Raw genomic sequence first — 19,291 nt, 5'->3', positions numbered from 1 at the left:
CTGACAATTAAATCTGGTTAGACTATTTAACGAAATGATTTTATGAGCAGTTCACCGAAAATCTGCAACATGCACGTACGCCATTCTGTAAATGGCATCATCCCAGATTAGGTTTGTAACAAAGCAGTCGGCGCACGACACCATCCGTGTTTAAAGAGACAGAAATTCTGATCTAACTGATGGTGTTATTTGCACGCCGTTTGTTCAGTGTAAATACTTATTTAAATAGTGGGATTAGAAATGACATGTAACTCATAACATGTGTTTTCTTATCAAATCAAAGTCAGCACATTGCAGTTAACACGTTGTTACTTATCAGTCTTGTTATTCTAAGGGTAAATTTTTGTTTCTGAGAAGGCAAAAAAACATCACAAAGAAATTGAGTAGAATCAAGCCAGTTTAACTTCTTTCCAGCAAATACATTGAATTTGGCTCCATTACCAAACAACTACATAGCCAGGTGAATCCTGTTTGGTAGCCAATAGTTTTGAGTGCTCAGAATTGTCCCAAAATTATTTTACAAATACTCTGAGATGGGTATAAGCATTTACAATAACCCAGTAGTAATATATATTGAAATGTGTCACCTGCCATATGAATGAGTTTTAAAAATGACAGAGTAAGCTTTTGAAATATTTCTTTGAAAGATAGTGCCAGATAAAAATGTCACAAATGACAGAGACAACACACTATGTTTACGTTTAAGGCTTACAAATAAACTGAGAATCAGCGAGAGAAAGAGAGAAAACATATTCTGACAAACCCTTCATTTTTAATTCTTTTTTAAACTTTTACTATCAAATCAATACAAATAATACACCAGTCTGGAAAATGCTAATTTAAAAACCACTCACCACATTCATACACAATCTCTGCCTTTCTATACTTCATAAAACACATTACTCACTATAAAAACAAATTAATGATATCTCAGTATCAAAAGGAAATTTTCAATACATCTTGTATAAAATTATATACTTACATTTATAAATACACACAATAATATGTCAGTCATCTTAATGTAAACAATAACAGTATTCAGATGGCTTTACAAGAGCAAGCTCCAAGAACAGTTTAGGGAAGGCAACACTAGGACAGTGGTATGGATGCATTTCAAAAGCATTATCTAATCTGAATGGGGATGAAGGCCAGAGGGCTTAAGGCACCAGGCGGTAAGGGAGTAGCACACGGCAGGTTTGTTGGAGGGCCTACGCTGTGGACTCGGGGGCCAGCGATGCAGAGGTATTGATGAGGTCTCGGGGAAGGCTCTCTCTGGCCTCCTGCATTCGCCTCCGTGCCCTCTGGAAAGCATCTGGAGACAACACAAATTTAAATGCTGTTTTTAAACAGGCAAGAGTAGACACCCTCAGCCCAAAGGCATTTGCATCCAAAATTTTATAGATCAAACCAATTATATAGATTAAACCAATTCGTTGATCAACACAGACATAAAAGAATTTATACAAGAAGAAATACAGCGTATCAATGTATCAGCATAAGGGGGTTTGGGAACATTTTATGAGGAGATGGAGGAGGAAGCAGCTCACCTAACACATTGTAAACAGATCCTTGCTGGCTGAAGCCACCTAGCTTGTCCAGGACAGTCTGCCTCCTCCTCTTCAGGGTGCTGGCATCAACAAAAGCCCTACAACAAAGGGACAGCCAAGAGGGTATAATAACAGCACCTGCATAAAAATACCTGTCCAAGAAAGCATCCTGTCACAAGTACTGCTTTCAAGAGTCTGTAAGATGGCTGAGATCTACCTACAGAGGTTTCTTTCACACTGCCAAAGTAATCATTCACAGCTAAACAGTTAATACAATTCTATGCAAAATCCAAGCCTGGGTGAAGTCTGAAGTCAGAAGTGCACCTCTAATAACATCTACTGCAGATATATGCCTGTTACTCCCATTTAAGGATAATAGGACTGTCTTTCACTGGACTCTGTGGCCAGTCTACAAATCTATAGCACATATACAACCCGTCCTTTATTCTCAATATCCATTTCCTATGGCATGACTTTGAACATCCAGCTATTGCACAGTATATCTGGTCCCTGAGATCAGTCTGCACCTCCCTTGTATGTGCTACAGCTACAATATTTCACCCTCTCAGACTCACCTGGCATGCTGAATACAGTGGAGAGTGAAGGTTACGCTTCCCGTGGTCTCTGTTCGGAAGCCAAAGCGACTGAGACGGTCCCCCTGGGTGGAGGAAGGAAGGAGGACAGAATGATCAGGTGTCCTGACCTTATTAAAAAGCATGTTGTTAAAGGGCATACCAGCTAATTACCTGCTTTTTCATGAACACAAGTTGCCTTTTCCACCTCCATCTGTTGAAATGACTGACTGTAACCCATTTTGTGAATGAGTGTGATGCACCATGATTAGTTAGCACCACTTCATAAGAATGTACATTTTAGAATATCAGCTAAGGACAAGTGCAAAGTCAAAAACAAAAACATAAAAAGACTCTATAAGGGAACTAAAGCATCCACACAACTTCAGCTGTTCATTATTCTCTTTAAGATTAATCCATTAACTCACTACATATCCTTCAAACATGTATCAACAGCTTGTTAGGAAGGGACACCAACTTCTTTGTAATCTGTATTTACCAGCTATTTGTTGTTTTACATCAATACACATGCACACCTACCACAATTGTTTGTTTACACTGCAAGTGCCACAGTGCACCATAAGAGCAAATACCAAATGGAGGATAGGTGCACTTCCCATTATCTGAGCAACTCACTCATGCCTGTTGAGTTGCAAGATGCAACAAAGAAAGTAGCAACAAACAACCCCTAACTGACAAAATCCACCCATCCCTTGTGGAATAAAGCCAGTTGTGTTCCACTGTAAGTAACTGTAACTGTAACTGTAAGTAACTAATGAATGACACAGCACAGACTCAAGCCCAGATCTGACCTCTAGGACTTGGAACAAGCACACTGAACATCTGCCAAACCACTAAAAAGCTAATGAGTCCCAAACTTGCGAGATGTTCAAATAATTTCAAGAGATATTATGACTCATGGTATCTGGTTATTTTACAAGCTAGGGAACGTAGGGGGGAATCCCATCAAAAGGCAAGTGATAAATGGATCCCTGTGAATTTTCTGGAAATTACTTTAAGATGGATGGAGCTGTGTTAGGGAGCGGTAGGCAGTTTGGTTTGGGGGACGGGGAGGGAGATAACGGGCACCTTGAAGGTCCCGGGCACCCGGACGTAGCTGCTGTCTTCAAGCTCGGGGGCCCCGCCGATGAAGAAGCGGCGCAGCTCCGCCACTGTCCCGCACTGCTGAGGCCTCCATGTGCTGCAGGTCAGCGTGTGGCAGCCTGCAGGAGACACGGACGCACTCACACACCTGACACCACACTGCTGCCATCGAGGGCCAACGGCCGTCACACGCTTCCGCGTGCTTTCAGGTGACGTCATAGACATTGTTCACTGGAGCAGGACAAGCAGGACACTCACTGGTACTGATACCCCCTTCCCTTCTTTCATTTCCCCGGGCATTAAAGGAGAGAAACTGGCTCTCAGCTGGTACAAAAATGTGGAGGAAAGCCTCCACTTTTTAACCCAGATCAGTTTTAATCAAAGCATCTCTATAAATGATTAGGCATATGTGACTAAACCACTGGCTCAGTCTTGTATGTCTTTAAAATCAGGTTCTGGTAGCCTTCTTATTGTCACACAGTGCTATTCTATCTCACCCTGCTACTGAAATACAGATAGAGACCTATATCTCTTGGGGGTCCTATGAGTGCAACACAAGAATCTCACCAGGAGTTGCAGGAATGACCAGATATCCGTAGCCTTCGGTCCTGTAACGCTGCCAAATGTCCAAGGAAAGAACCTCAAAGTACAGAACTGGCCACTGGGGCAGGGACTCTATGGGCACATCAACATTCAGACACATCACTACACTTACTCAATCAACACTACAGGGCTTAACACAAACTACAATTCACTACTCAATAGCCCCTGTTTCTCCAAACAAATGTCATTGCACATATCAACACTACTAACAGGTCATTTAGCAGATGCCCCGGTTAGGGCATTCTTACAATTAGCAATAGATCAATTAGTATATCAAACATAATATCAAACATATCCAAAATATCAAGATATGAATATGCTCAGATGTAACAATTTAATATGAAGGCATTTAAAAGTTCATTTTCATGTTATAATAGGAAAAAAAATTGCAGGATTATTAAAAAGACGCAGGACTCATGTAAATCCAAAGCATTAAATGAGACATTAACAGAATGTACAGGCAAGTGTGGGGGAAGTACAGAAGTATTGTTTAAAGAGGTATGTACATCATACTCAGTGAGGCAGTGTAGCACAGTGGTTAAGGAACAGGACTTGTAACCAAAAGGTTGCCGGTTTGATCCCCGCTGGGACACTGCCGCTGTGCCCTTGGGCAAGGTACTTAACCCACTGGTGCCTCAGTAAATATCCAGCTGTATAAATGGATAACATTGTAAAGAACTGTAACCTATGTAAGTCGCTTTGGATAAAAGCGTCTGCTAAATGAATAAATGTAAATGTAAATGTACTCATTGTTAGCTGTAACCACATTGGCTGACCCTTTGTAGTCTCATGGTCTGTGTACTGTACTGTAATAACATTTGGGATAGCCATGTTTCAGGAAGTGTTACCAGAGCGCACACACACACAGTGTACAGTGTGGGATCTGGGAAACATGGCCCATTCACACTCGCAAAATGAACAAGGAAGATCCCAGACATGTGTAGGTGTGAAAGCAAAACTAATTAGCATATGGGTCTTGCAGGATTTTGTCCGCTTCTTTCAGGACTGCTGGAGCAAGTCGCCTCTTCCTTTTCCTCTTCCTACTGTCCTCTTGAAAGGCATGGTGGAACTTGCAAAGAGATACTTCCTTCACCAGCTTCCATAGCATTTAACAGCTTTCTCATTATGGAACACTGCACTCAATTGTTCCAAGCATGAAAGTACCATAACTGCATATTCCCATAAACCCCTGACTGAGGTGCCCTTTTGTCACAAGCTTGATTGCTTCCCAGCAACTTGTCAAAGCAGAAGCAAATGAACAAATGTAGGAATGAATATATAAAGACCTCTGTTTGGCCTGTGACATTTACGTTGTTGTTCTTGACTGATTCAATTTTCAGGCTTCACTTTTCAGAATTCATGATTCTCTACACAACTGGAAGTGACTGGTTGCTACCTAGCTAGAGCAACTAACTAGCTACAAGACAAGCCACTGCAAAATTTGTTTTATGGGACAGAAATAAAATCTCATCTTACTCGATCAAGTGAAAAACCTATCATTTGCGCAGACAATAAAGTACCAACAGAACAATGAACAATTATTAGTACTAACAAAGCATGCATAAAGGCTTGCTTTTACATATTTAAGGTGCGGCTGTAAAATGAGTGTACTATTTGCCAAAAATCATTGGGACCGAAAACAAGATCATCATCAGACAAAAAGACCAGTGAACGGTATGCAAATTTCCAAACTGTAAGTGAATATAAGTAACACAATACAGCGAAGATGGAAGGACTCCAGGCATATCTGTTACAATACAGGGAGTCATGTGGGAGTGTCACTGACTGCAAGGAGAGAATGATGAATGGATTCTCTTACTTACAACATTACATATGGTGACATGCTTTCTGCAGTTAGTATGAATGATCTGACACTTCTCAGCTGCTACTTTATTTCTGTCATGTGACCCACGTTTCCTGAAATAGGTAAACCCATACGCCCACTGGTACATAGCACCCATTTAGGACATCAAATGCATTGTGGCCTGATTTTTTTTCCCTCGTCTATACCAACAAAACGCTGTGCTGGGACCTCACCTTCTGTCTCATCTTCTTTCCTGAAGAATGCCTCAAAACTGAACGGGTAAGAGAAGAAAGCAACATTGTCCTGCAAAAATAAAACATTTTTAAAGGTTCCCTCATGTCTTTTGCTGAACCAGAAAAATAATCTTCAAATCTAAACAAGCTTAATAGGACATTAGAGATTAATAATGAATCTTTTTCCTGAAGGGCTACAATCCAGATGTTTTTTTCCTCCAGAGCTCTTATTGACAAGACTCCACTGAGCCAATTTATACACTAGCCTCTGTTTTTATTAGTCATTAAATGACATGGCAGGATGAGGCCCGGCAGGACCAGGACTGGGCACAGCTGGTCTAAATACTGCTCTTACCTTGCCCAGCGTGCGAGTGCGGCATGTCTGCGTAACCCCAGAGAGAGACTGGAATGGCAGGCTTGACCAGTCTAATGGGGACAGGTGGGACAGACACAAGGGCTGAAAGTTACACCATTTTCATTTACATTACATTTCATTACATTATTGTCAGTTAGCAGGTGCTAATATTCGGAATGACTTACAGGATTCCATTAACCACACATGAATGAGAATCAGTGCCAAAGATAGTGCTCAGATCACAAATGTATTCCCAGATTGACATCTACACGCAAAGCAAGGAGCACAACTTAAAAACTACACCATTCCAAATATAATGCTAACACATACCACATAGTGGATAGACTAAATTTTAAATAATGTAGTGGGAGCAAGGGCATAAAAGTGCTTAAGACCTTAATTAAAAGTAAACCACAAAAATATGCCCACCAAACAATACTCAATACTTTCCGATGGGCATCCAGAGAGGAAAGTCATCTTGGTGCCAGAGGGGCACCAAAACAGCCTAATCATCATCATGCACTCGCACGACACGATGCGATGCGACCACATGAAATTTCAACTCGCACACTCTCAAAAAATGGTTGCATATGCGACCATTTTGGTCACAGTCTGGAGCCCTGTCCATTGTGTTGCGGTGACTTACTGTTGGGTAACTCCAGGAAGAAGTGAATGTATAGGTCGTCATACTCATACCCCTTGGCTGACACTGTGAAACAGGAAAAGGGACAGGTGTCAGTGTGAGGAGCAGCTCTGGGCAAAAGAAAGAGTACCGCACAGCAAAGCAGAGAGCAAAGCTCTCATTCACAGTACTCACCAATCTCTCCATTCACCAGCATGCGTAGAATCCCAGGGGGAGGCTAGAGATGACACACATGCACACACACACAGGCACAGAAACACATGATGAAAGGGGTTGTAATACTCTTTGATAAAGCACTCATAATTACTGCCATGTCATGTTTAATTCACAATCTCGTTTGTAAAAAAGAAATTTGAAGATGAATAAGAATAATAAAAAAACACATATGTTCAACATTACATCACAGAATGAAAAGATGTCTTGGGAAAGCAGGATTGCTATTTGAAATAGCATTTAATGAAAATGTAAAATATAGGCTTGTGCCATGAGTGTTTTCAAAAGTCTTCAGCAAAAATGTGATGAAAATTGTCTTTTATTGTGTACAGCACTCTTGATCACAAACATTTCCAGATGAATTATTAAATATAATACTAACTACTAAATATATACATATAAAGAAACGATCTGTTATTGGTAGGATAAGACATCTGCCCAGTCTCAACAGTCAAGGAAGAGCTTCATAGAGAATTCAAAATGAGTTAATTATTCAGTTATTTACTGAGTTACTGAATTACAGAATCCAAGCACTTTGATGTGGAGAGCACTCTACACAGAAAGTACCCAACCACGAATGCTTTTCTGACTCTTCGTCATTTTAACAGTACATCCCCTTCCAAAATGACAGAATAAAGTCAATAAGAAGAACAGAGAGGCAATACGGACTTCATCATTTTTTGCAATAAGATGTACACTTATTTAAAAAAAACATACCATGCTTTTATTTTAGCAACAAAGCAGGTTGCTGAAGCTGTACATACCATTTCAAAGTCTTGGCCCACCAGACTTCTGAGGTAGTCTTTGTGGCGGACGTAGAGCTAAAGGGAAGACAGATAAGATTTTAACCAATGGGGCCGCACCCAGCCTGTATAAAGTCTCAAAGAACCGGGGAGACTGGAAGTCGCTGTGCTGGGCGGAGCTCAGGCAGGCAGAGCCCAGAGGGTCGGCACTCACGTCTCTGTACACACGTTGCTCCCGCTCTTTCTCTTCCAGGCTGATGCCGGCAGACACATTCTCCAACGTGAGCCGCCACACCTCTCGCTTCTCCCCGTCTGTCTCCAGCCTGTGTCAGAACACACACACACACACACACGAGCATGCACCAAGACATGCACACAAATGATCTTAATGCCCAACTTCCCTCCTCGTTCATTCTTCATGTTTGATACATATCCCCTCCCATTCTGAAAAGCAACCGCTAAGCTGTCTGTATATTATGAATTCTGAATCTATTTTGATCCCTCCATTAGTCATATGTCTCTGGGATATATTTACAGATTGTGACTGTATGAGCACAGCATCCTTGCTGTGTATGGAATATTATGAGGACAGAACATTGTGATACGCACAGTCAAACATATATAGTTTAAAATATAGAACACTATTTTTATCTCACCGTGAAACTGAATGCTGCAACAAATGATCAAAAACAGGGAATTCGTCACTTGCCTGTAGGGACCTTCAGTGTTGCTGAAGTCTGGTTTGACTGTGATGACTCCACTACTGTCGACTTTCACAGTGCACAGCACATACTCATTTTCCTTCTGACCCAGTCTGCGAAACATATACAGACCAAATGCCCAGTGAGCCGTCAGGCAACCAGCTGTCTTCCACACAACACAGAAACTCAACAGCAATGCTGCTCCTCAAAGTGAGTCCATAGAGGACTCTTATATCTAAATTTTGTAGTTAAGTCAATGTTATACATAAGCGAATAAGAGAATTTCCCATGGATTATTCTACCTCCCAGAAGGCCCCAGGTCTCCCATGATGTGCATGGTCTGCACAGGTGTGTTGATCACATGACTGTTCTTGATGAACTCCTCTGACGGCTCCCAGGTGATCAGCCGAGACTTGGGCACACTCCCTTCCCTTCAGAGCACAAAGCCACAGGGCTGCCAAGGTCAGCAGTGTTCCACACACAAGGGTAAGACACAGCACTCTCCAAAGGCATGGCTGCTCAGCTTCTCATTCCATTTCAGGGGCTTAAGAACTCCAGTGAGGTGCTAATGTTGATCCCAAGTCTGTGTTTTCCTAAGTCCTTACTGTTTTCAGCTCAAAGGCTGCTACAAAGCTCACAGATGACTAGCCCTACACATAGCGGTAATCCATCCGTTTAAAATGCACAACGTGAAGCAGGTTCAAACATAGCAGTCCTCTGCTTCCAAACACAGCCTTGGGTGTTACTTGAATTACCATTAAAGTTGCGAACAAATTCCACCAGGACCACTGCTAGGATACAGTTTGACTGGTTTGAAACTGTAGTTTCCACCCAGTCTAACTGTTTTTCTATAATAAGGTATTTCACTATGTAGCTAGTCCTTATGAGTTGGGGTTATAACTCACACTGGGTGTCTCTCCTGTCTTCTGTGCCTAATGTTTGCCATCCTCTCTGCCAAGAAGGTGGGGGTGGCCTTGAATGGGGTCATCAGACTCTGATAGTGCTGCTGTCATACATACACAAAAATCTTTAAAGCATGGATAAAAAGATAACACGATGAAAACTCTGAGAGGTCAAAAGTTAAGAGGCAACGAGGTAAAGCTATGAGGTAAATGATTCCTATTGGTCATTACCATTTAGAAATAACAGAGTCAAAGCAGCTCACATACACTATCATTTCTAGAAAACAGATCACACAAAGGTCAATAGAGAATCAGCAACCAGAAACGGTAATTTTTTCTTCTAGGACCCTCCAACTTGAGATACCCCACACATGTATATTAGGATAGAATCTCCAGTACAAGAAATGTGCAGATAATATTCCACATGGAATAAACATGATAAACAGAAATAAGGGTATGATTGACAACAGACCTCTTCCAAGTTGGTGAAGCGGTCGTAGTCGGTGTAGGTGAATATTCGGCGGTTACGTCTTCCTCCGGTCCGCTCCAGAGCCATAATCTCACTGTGGTACTGTCGATCCAACGGGGTCTGACATACTGACTCCATCCGGAAGAAATCCACCTCAAACTGCATGTAGATTGCATACCACAAGGGATTCGCATCTGACCTGACCCCTGTGCTATTGGCTAATCTGAACAAAAGGTAGCCAGCCCCCCCACTTCATATCTGTACATTTCCATTCTTTGTCAACCATGGTAATCAGCAACTTTAATCGAAATGCAGGAGATACATTTCAAATACATGAGAGCATTCGTAATCCCTACCTCACTGAACAGTTTATCCTGCCAGCCAACTACCTGCTCCTCCTCATCATCACCATGGCCCCCTTCTGGAAAACAACACAAGTTCCAATCAGGTGAGAGACAACAGCACATGCATGGGTTCTGAGTGCACACCAATCCAGTTTTATGGTTCTGAGATTAAGATGAGAGCAGCACTCAAACTGTACTACATGGGAATGTCTTTAGGTACCTGATCGGGCCTGGCTGTTTAAGGTATCAAGCTCAATGACACCTCTCTCCTGCTGCCCCGACACTTGGTGCTGTTGTGAGAGGACTGCTGTGGAGGTGACACGCTGGATCCGTACTCTGGGATGCGGACACCAAACATATTCATTAAGATTAAAAAACACACACCCCTTCTGGGTCACTCCCAATTCTGAGAATGAATTTCAACTTTCGTGTTTGCAGTAAATTAGCTATATTATAACTTGTACATTAGTTAGCTTCAGGGAGGAGGCTAGCTAATGAACCAACATGGGCAGCTGAGAAGCACTTAGGTCCTCCTGCCACCCACTTTGCGCACGCTTGATACTCCCAAATAAGTAACTTTCCCCGTCGTCCATTTCCAAATATTAAGCAAAGTAGCATTTAAAAATTCTTTTAAAGCGCCAATTGCATATGCAAGTAAAAGGATAACGGTTAGGTTCCTGATATTTTTCGGAGAACAGCCCTTTTGATATCTACAAGTTACATTCCAGTAACTTTGATCGAATTCAGATCTTAACGCTATTAACGTTTGTCACGTGAAACAACTAGCCCCGTAGCCAGGTAAATACTCTTATTTAATGACTCTTATTTCCACAAGGAAGAAATTCCCTCTGTTGAAACAAATAACCTCAGGCAAAAGGGCACTTGGGGAGTATTTTAGCCGAAGGAAATGAAACATAAGTTAACCAGCCAAGTTAAATAACTCGGTGAAAGTATCACCCCCTTGTCCAGGCGGAACATGTGATGGCAATGAATACACAAAATGTGAGCTGTTTCTAAATAATATTTGGTTAGGTAGCAATATTATGGCTATGCCAGGTAACGTCTGAAAGACAAACATAAGCTAACTAGCGACGCAGTATTGAATCCTTAGCGACAGAAGATGTGAACGTCTTTCATAATTCAGATTTTAGGGAGCTAAAATTTAGGGAGCGCCAAATTTACTTTATGTTTTATATGTTTTCCTTTTCTGCCTTGTGCAGTACTTTTATTAACACTACGTTAACCAAACAACATATGTTTGGGTACCTGACAAAATAACCTCGACAAATCAGACCTGATGCTAGCTTGTTAGCTGGCTAGCGAGCTATGTAAACTAAACTGTCTCATAGGGAGAAGTACTTTTGCGCTTAACTTGACACAGCAATTACAAACAACTAATACGCTAGCTACTAGCTAGATAGCTACCTTATTTTCAGGTTTTTGACAGCGTCCCGGGAACGATAAACTGCCTCGCCAGTATCAGGGCTCCAGCCGTCCGCCATGTTTTCTTATTTGTGTTGAGCGCTAGCTAACGTTAGCCCAGCTACTTATTGCTGCAAAGTTTGTGGCCGGTGGGGGTCGAGCATACGGCAGATTTACCCGCTTACTACTGTACCTGCTTTGCCAGCCAGCCAGCCGGCCGGCCACGCAAATAGGATAAGAGCAGACCGACGAGACAATTCAGTCCCTAGCAAACTCTGTTGCGATCATCAGCTACATTAGCAACAATTTCATTAACTGAAGTAATATTTCATATGTATTGGCTTTTTTTTTCCCAAAACACATTTTTTGCCACTCTGTCGTATTATTTCCCAGGACACGTTCAGTGTTATGGTAACTAGCTTATGAGTTACACCTGGAGAACTTTTTTTTCTTCCTGCAAAAAGCAACGTTACAGGTCACATAAAGCAGGACGCAATCTTGTTTCTACAATATTTAGCCATAGAAAGCTAACACTGTCCGCATTTAATGCAAGTGTTCTGTGAAAAAAGTGTTATCAATCAAAAAAATCTTTTAACTGCTATATTCATGCAGAACAAAACAAAACCACAGGCACAAATGTAATCCAAACCCACATTCTTTTATAAAATTCTTTGTTGTTCTCTGTTACAATAAAATACTTTTTCAGCTTCCAGCAAAATAGTTTTTACAAACTCTTGTCCAAAAGTCCTTCTTCATTACAAGTAAAATAAAAGAATGCACTTGTAGACCAAACAGCATGTTTTGCAATAAGATTGTTTAAAGTATGGCTGTGAGGAATCTTTTACTTGAGTATTTCAACCAACAGGTTTAAACATTTGCACATCAACTCTTTGAATGTAAGGAAATCTGGAACACGAAAATAAACATTACAAGAGAAAATGTAATTTAAAAAATCATATTGTAAATTAAACAGCGACACATATTTCAAAGCTCTATACAAAACTTTACAGCTCAACACTATTCCAAATCACTCTAGCATGTGGTACACACTTACTGTATATGAAGGAAACTTATCTTCTAAAAAAGCGCATGCCATAAGATTGACTGGCATATTATAAATCAGGACACATTCATGGCTATTCCTTTCATGACAATGGCTAATTTTTCAAATCAATCTCAAACACCAATTTCTTAGCTACATGTTTTTCATTTTGTGTGGTTTAACACAGTTTTCAGCGAGCAAACAGATTGCATATAGTTAGAAATCATTATCTTTAGTGGTCAACATTTCAACCAACAGCATCCCTAAAGGGCTATTTTGCTTTTGATTTTTGTTAGCCTAAAAGATCATGTCTGTTCTATGGCCTGAGTGGTTTGCACTGATTGTACTGTTACCATAACATTGCAAGAGGGTACACGTTGTAACTATTTGAAAAACTGGTCAATACTAGAGTCCCCAGTGTCTGCAGAAGTAAATATACTATTTTTGGATACCCCATTAGTGGGCAAAACTAGAGCCAGATTTTTTCCTTTCTACTAACAATAGGTAGACATCTTAAGCACTTCAAAACTTCGACTTCAAAATGTAAAGCATTTCTTCCACAAACAGTGAAATTTATTAACATATTATATTCTATACTCTTAGCAAATCAGTGAGCGATTCTGATTGTCAGAACATGAAAATACAGCAAGTTTTTTAAAAATATCAAATTGGTCAATAAATTAAAAAGTGCTACTAATCCCACAAATCATATATTAGCATCTCTGAATTTAAGCATACATGCTAACCTGATGAAACAAATCTGTCTCCTTCATGGACAAGATTACCAGAAAGCCACCCTGGTGCCTTTTAGGGGGTTTTACTGTGAGAAGACTGAACATGCAAACTGGTAAATTTAAATAAAATTTAGTAGGGGGAGACATTACTTTGGGGCATATACAATTACAGCATTAAAAATAAAGTATTTATGTAACTATAAAATGTAACAACTGGTACTCCTCACATACCAGAAAAGTGCTTCAACTACATGCTGAATCGAGTAGCATAATTAAGGTACCCCACAAACAACATTAAAGGGTACCTGGAATGGTTCTTTGAATAACATTCACTCAAGAACATACCATGGATGGACATACCAAGCATTTATAAAATACTCTAGTAAGGGCCATCTATTTAGTATATGCTTGGCCTGTCAAACATAACACATTCCTAGTTTAATTTTTTTTTGCAATATTCATTGTCTTATCTTAGACACATTAAAATTTTAAATTGTAACTGTATCCACATATGAAACAATAATAGTAATATTAAGAATGGATAATTTTTCAAAGAATGACCCTGGATGCCTTTTACAGCTCTTCAGAAGAAGGATTACTAGAACAACAGGCACCTCAAGGTAAAATTGTAATTTCAACATTCCATAATGTTAAATCAATTTGAATTTCTTTGCCTTGTACCTGCACCCGTTCCTCAAATGGTCAGTACTGTGTACAGTCAATGTCATATGAAAATATGTGTATTCACATAAAATGTAACTTTCTTACATACACAAGAAGTAATCGTTGACATATCATATACCCCATCAGCCAACACTCTTAAATAGTCTACATGCATTAACAATGACACCACGTTAAAATGCAATTCAAGGCTGAACCAAGAGTAATGTGACAATACAACAACAAGCATGGCTTTTTGTATTATTTTGTTACAAATTGCCTGTAACATCAAAGCCCTCTTGCATCATACTGCATACACAAGGAATTTATGTACACTGTGAAGTAATGTGTTTGAATATAGTAAATAGTAATTCCCAATTAAATAAACCTCAACCTTACATCTTCTGTTTCATTTAACTTATTCCATTACAGAAAAATGCCAGTGGCAGACATCTGTGACCCTCTCTGGCGTTTTGGTTTTGGTTCTGGCTTAACATCCATCAGAAAACCTCAGGTGAAAGAGTATCTGAGAGTTACGCAAAAATGCAACATTTGCAGGAGGAAAAGATGGTACAAGCTAGTTGTTTCAGGTAAATACAAACATATTCACTCTGTTGAACATGTCTGGTCCTTGCCCTGTCTTTTGCAGCCATTCTCAGACTTGCTGACTGGCTGATTGATCCCAGTGCATTGTGGGCTAGCTTAGAGATGTTGCCTGCAGGACTGAGTTTTGCTCAGTGCACACTCTTTTCAATGGTGGGGCCCCAGAACTTTCATCTTCCTCCTGAAGAGAAAAAATAGCACCATATATTTTTGTCTAGACTTTTCAGGCAGAAGTACTGAGGGATATCAGAGTGCTAAAAACTGCCATATTCACAAAGAAGCCTACCTTAACAGAAATAGTTCATTAGTGTAAGCTGCATGATTGCCTGCACCAACAGTAGTAGATCTACGGGACTGCCTGAAGCAGACCTTCTGGTTAAAATGGTAAAATGACAAATTTTTTGACTCTATGTGACTGCTTTATTTGCGCTTTTCTGTTTTTGTTCACGACAGTAAGCTCAGCAATAAGCTCTTCCAAGTAACAACTGCTGGTACCTAGAAGTTGTGCATTTTACACTGATAAAAGTATCATCATTTTATATTAACTAAGCTGTGCTCCGTTGAGTTTGACTTTGTATAGACTACATCTGGGTCAGTGAAATAATATAGGGGTTGTAATACAACAAAGAAACAAGCTGTAAAATACACTGGTAAAGTTAACATACAGGATATGTTAAAGCATTCAGAGTATGCTTACAATGAAGCTGACACAGAGAGGTGAGATTTGTGCAGAAGGAAGGTGTTTCACCTGAGCAGTGAGGGGTAATAGGTCCTCTTTGATTAGTGTTGGAGGTTCATCAGCAACTTCACATGTTTGCAGAGATGGCTCTGGATAAGAGGAGGGAGGGAGGGGGGAATGTCATGTGAAATCAAGCTTGTGAAAATCTGAAAAGGCAATTTACAATATCAGAGTATACTAAATTATTACTCTCTTACGATAAAGTACAGACCATGGCAAAGTAAAGATAAACCTGTATTTATGAGTGCTGGAAGTACCTACACTGTTATTCAATCGTTTGTCCTTGACCTTGTTTTTTTGGTATTTTGTTACACTTTTTCACCCCTTTTCACCCTTTTATGGAATCACTAATTGCACTATGTTACGTTTGCCACTCTGCAACACTCTCTATGGTCATGAAGGACCCATAAATCATGACAGATGCAACTCATCTGGCGTGCAGCAAATGGCTGTTTTTCACACTACAAGTCCTACAATGCACGAGCCGGAGGATAGCTGGAGGTGCACCTCCATTGACATCATCTGGGTAATTCATATGTGCCTCATGATATGCCAGTGAGTGCAACAGTGGCACTCGTTAGCTGAGACCTTAGCCGACAAAATGCACCCCACCCCAAAGGAAAGACTGTCAACTGTGTTCCACTGCTGTAGATTCCCAGTTACTGTCATCGATTCATACAGCTCAGACTTGAAAGCTGGTTTGAGGTGTACGGCTCAGACTGTTCTTGGAACAGTTCCTCCACTTCACAGCCCCTTTGACCTGGAGTTTGACAAACAAATTGCTGCGAGGCCTCTTTTTTATACAAAAATGAACTTGGAGGTCATAGGGATTGATGAAAAATATTACGTCAATACTGAGGAAAAATGACGTTTGAAAAAATGTTAACTACAGCTTAATATCCCCTTCAGTGAAATTGCTTAAATTGCCCCGATTAACCTTCTCACAGTCTAAATCCTTAAGATAATGCAAGATGTTTCACCCCTTTGTCATGCCAGCACAGTGAAAGCAGGGGACCAAACTTCCTGCCTGCTAAGGAACCTCTGTAGCCCCATCTGGCATCAGAGTGTCTGTCAGAGGTCAGGAGTGCATGCACATGGATGAGCACAGGTGCCTCTATGTGTGCCTCCACGCTCTCACCCTCCATGCTCTCCTGGCCCAGTGTGGGGGGCTGCGAGTCGTCGTTGCGGAAGTCGCAGGTGTGGGCGGGGCTGACCGGCTCGCTGGGCTGCGGGCTGGAGTTGCTGCTGCTGTCCACCTTGGGCTGGTACGTGTCCGACAGGGAGCTCTGGTTGCTGTTCTCATCTGTGCACAAAAAACACAAGGATTCTGCGTGAGGCTTTGGCAGACTGAAGCCAAGGATGTCAAGGACACGCCACCAACAGGAACAGTCATCTACTCCACGTGGCAGTTCACCTGAACTGTGACCTGCCGACTCACCCTGGAAATCCAGCAGGACGGACCGAGCATCTTCAGAGGCTGTGTCTGTGGGGAAACCCTTCAACTCCCTTGCTGCAGCGGCGGCAGCAGCCTTGTTCTTCTCTTTCTGTGGAACAGCCATGTGGGGATACACATAGAGTGTTCACTTGGATCACTGCCCATAACCAAACATTAAACCCTTTTTTTATTATTTTTTCCACTGACACACGGTTCTGCTTTTTCCTTCAACAGGATGACCTCATTCAATGTTTTTACTAAAACAGAATTACTAAACAGTAATATATGTTCAATGTATATACACAGTCAATAATCAGAACTAGGAGACCATGTCAAACTGAACATTATTTAGCAGAATAGCACTGGCGAATGATACCCACCAGCCAACACCTGAGTGCACTATGATAATGGGTTATGTATTAATAGCAATACCACATAACTCAAATTGCACAAACTGACAATTGATACTGTGACACCACCCCGATGTCTGTGATGCTACAGTGAATATAGTGAACGTAGGACTGGGTTATTTGCCCTAATGAACCACTCGTCCTACCTCTTTGGTGTCCACCACAGGCACCCATTTGAATATCCGCAAAGATGTATCACCAACCGTCACCCACTTCTTCTCCCTGGAGAGAGGTACACGATGTTTTAGATTTGGCTACCTGCTGATGTATTTGGCCTGAATGGATCTGGGTCTAGCTTACTGACTGAAGCAGCCAGGCACACTGCTGTAAAACACACAAAATGTCTTTTTCTACAGTAGGTCACAAAACAGATTTGGCCTGGAAGAGCCATATCACTGCCTGCTTCTGTTTTGTCAGATCACCTGCACAACTGCCCAATTTAATTCCCTTGATTGTTCAAAATTAATGTATTTTCTAGACAGCTACAGACGAATGGAACAGCTACAGTAATTAATCAATTCAAAGACTGCTAGCCCACAAGAGTCTAACTCTCTAGCTAACTCCTATGAATGCTTAGGGCAATATCTAGTTAGCTAGCTAGCTATTGAGTTACTACAAACAAAATTGGTCTTTGAGGTTTAATGTGAGCCATCACTCAGAAATGCATTCCTAAATTCCTATCAACCTCAGCCCTTGCTTTGCCCTTGGGCTGTGAGAAACTATGAAGCTACACTGTGCTGTCTAGCTAGGTAGCCAGAAGAGCTAGCTTGCTAACTAGCTGCATTGGCCTTCATGTCACTGACACTGTAACTGCAACTTAGATTCCCTGGGGAATTCGCCAACAAAAATCTACTATTTCTTTCTAGAAACAGAGAACAGTGAATTCAACGCACTTGTATCGCTGCGCGGCCACGTAACCGAAATGTTCCTTTTTCTTGACAGAGCCTGTGCTAATCTCCTGTGATAAATTCAACACATATAGCTGTCTGTCAATTGAGTTACTCACACCCTTGCTTTGCGTCATTCACAGAATAAGCCTTTCAAAATCCCCCTTTTGGTCCCGCCTCTCGTTGACAAGCTACTTGTCTCTAGGGAGACAGGTCCACAATTCACACCATTGGCTACATTCTCTGTCAATTATCTGTCATTCAGCGCCTAAACCGCACCTCCTCTTGTCGCTGAAGTTTCTGTTTCGGGAATGTTTAAACATTTCTCTCACACAATGAAAATCGTAATGGTTGTTTTCACTTACCATCTACGGACTCGTTCAATGGCCGCCATCACTTTCTTAATGTCATCTTTAGCGCGACTCCGGGTCTCGGCTCGAACTGAGCGTCCAGACATTTTCAAGATTGGTATTAGTTTTATTTTGCCCCTCCAGCCACTCCGACCGAATCGGTCTGGCTATCCGGTTTCTTAATCTCGCGAGACTACACCACCCACTCACTGGTCCTCCTGATTGAACGCCCTCCCCATCTTTCCACGTGGTTTCATCTTGTCAAATTACCAATTTAAATTTCATGATATACGTCATTTTAAGGATTTGTACGAACTGCGTTGTGGAAGTCGTGATGGGTGGCATTGATTTTTTTTCTAAAATGCAATTTTGATGTTAGATAAATCCTAACTAAATTAAGTAATTTCCACAGACATGTTTTATTTTCTTGGTTGCTGGTTTACAAACATAATTTTTCTCCACACAAATGCATTATTTGGAATAACAAGAATATAACATTAACAAATAAAATGTTATTTAAAAATGGGTACATGCAGATATTTTATTGGTGAGGCAGTTATTTAACGACAGTGGGTACCTATATACTTATACAGAATTTCTTTTAAAAATTCAGATACCAATATCTACAAAAGAATATGCTATTGTGTTTGATGCCATCCCTTCAGGTCTAATGTGTCTAATTAGAGGAAATTTGACTTAATGAATTGAAATATACTTATACACCTGATATTGTAATGAATGGTGTGAACATAGGGGAAGTAAATGGAATTAATAAC

General features: G+C 40.9%; 2 protein-coding genes across 3 annotated transcripts; both read right to left on the bottom strand.

The window, feature by feature from the left end:
• Positions 1-1,085: 1,085 nt before the first annotated feature.
• On the bottom strand, positions 1,086-11,735 carry mks1 (MKS transition zone complex subunit 1). 2 transcript variants are annotated; one of them, XM_036524832.1, is made up of 18 exons: positions 11,659-11,735; positions 10,454-10,569; positions 10,246-10,310; positions 9,893-10,048; positions 9,424-9,524; positions 8,821-8,949; positions 8,527-8,631; positions 8,032-8,140; positions 7,839-7,895; positions 7,036-7,078; positions 6,865-6,927; positions 6,219-6,289; positions 5,864-5,933; positions 3,791-3,898; positions 3,209-3,342; positions 2,123-2,205; positions 1,548-1,645; positions 1,086-1,312 (listed from the first exon to the last, which is right to left on the bottom strand). In XM_036524832.1, the coding sequence occupies exons 1-18, from the start codon at positions 11,733-11,735 to the stop codon at positions 1,209-1,211; spliced, it is 1,689 nt and encodes a 562-aa protein (XP_036380725.1). In that variant the 3' UTR covers positions 1,086-1,208. The 2 variants fall into 2 exon arrangements, with proteins under 2 accessions (XP_036380725.1, XP_036380726.1); XM_036524833.1 differs by having other exon boundaries at positions 9,424-9,521.
• A 2,372-nt stretch (positions 11,736-14,107) lies between these two features.
• On the bottom strand, positions 14,108-18,677 carry bcl7ba (BAF chromatin remodeling complex subunit BCL7B a). The gene is made up of 6 exons (XM_036524902.1): positions 18,531-18,677; positions 17,425-17,500; positions 16,872-16,977; positions 16,572-16,736; positions 15,443-15,522; positions 14,108-14,875 (listed from the first exon to the last, which is right to left on the bottom strand). Exons 1-6 carry the CDS (start codon positions 18,620-18,622, stop codon positions 14,789-14,791), a joined length of 606 nt encoding a protein of 201 aa, XP_036380795.1. The 5' UTR covers positions 18,623-18,677; the 3' UTR covers positions 14,108-14,788.
• Positions 18,678-19,291: the final 614 nt, after the last annotated feature.

The sequence above is a fragment of the Megalops cyprinoides genome, chromosome 3 (assembly GCF_013368585.1).
Source record: "Megalops cyprinoides isolate fMegCyp1 chromosome 3, fMegCyp1.pri, whole genome shotgun sequence".
Lineage (NCBI taxonomy): Eukaryota > Metazoa > Chordata > Actinopteri > Elopiformes > Megalopidae > Megalops > Megalops cyprinoides.
The sequence above is the reverse complement of the archived record's forward strand: the minus strand, read 5'-3'. Positions and strand labels throughout refer to the sequence as shown.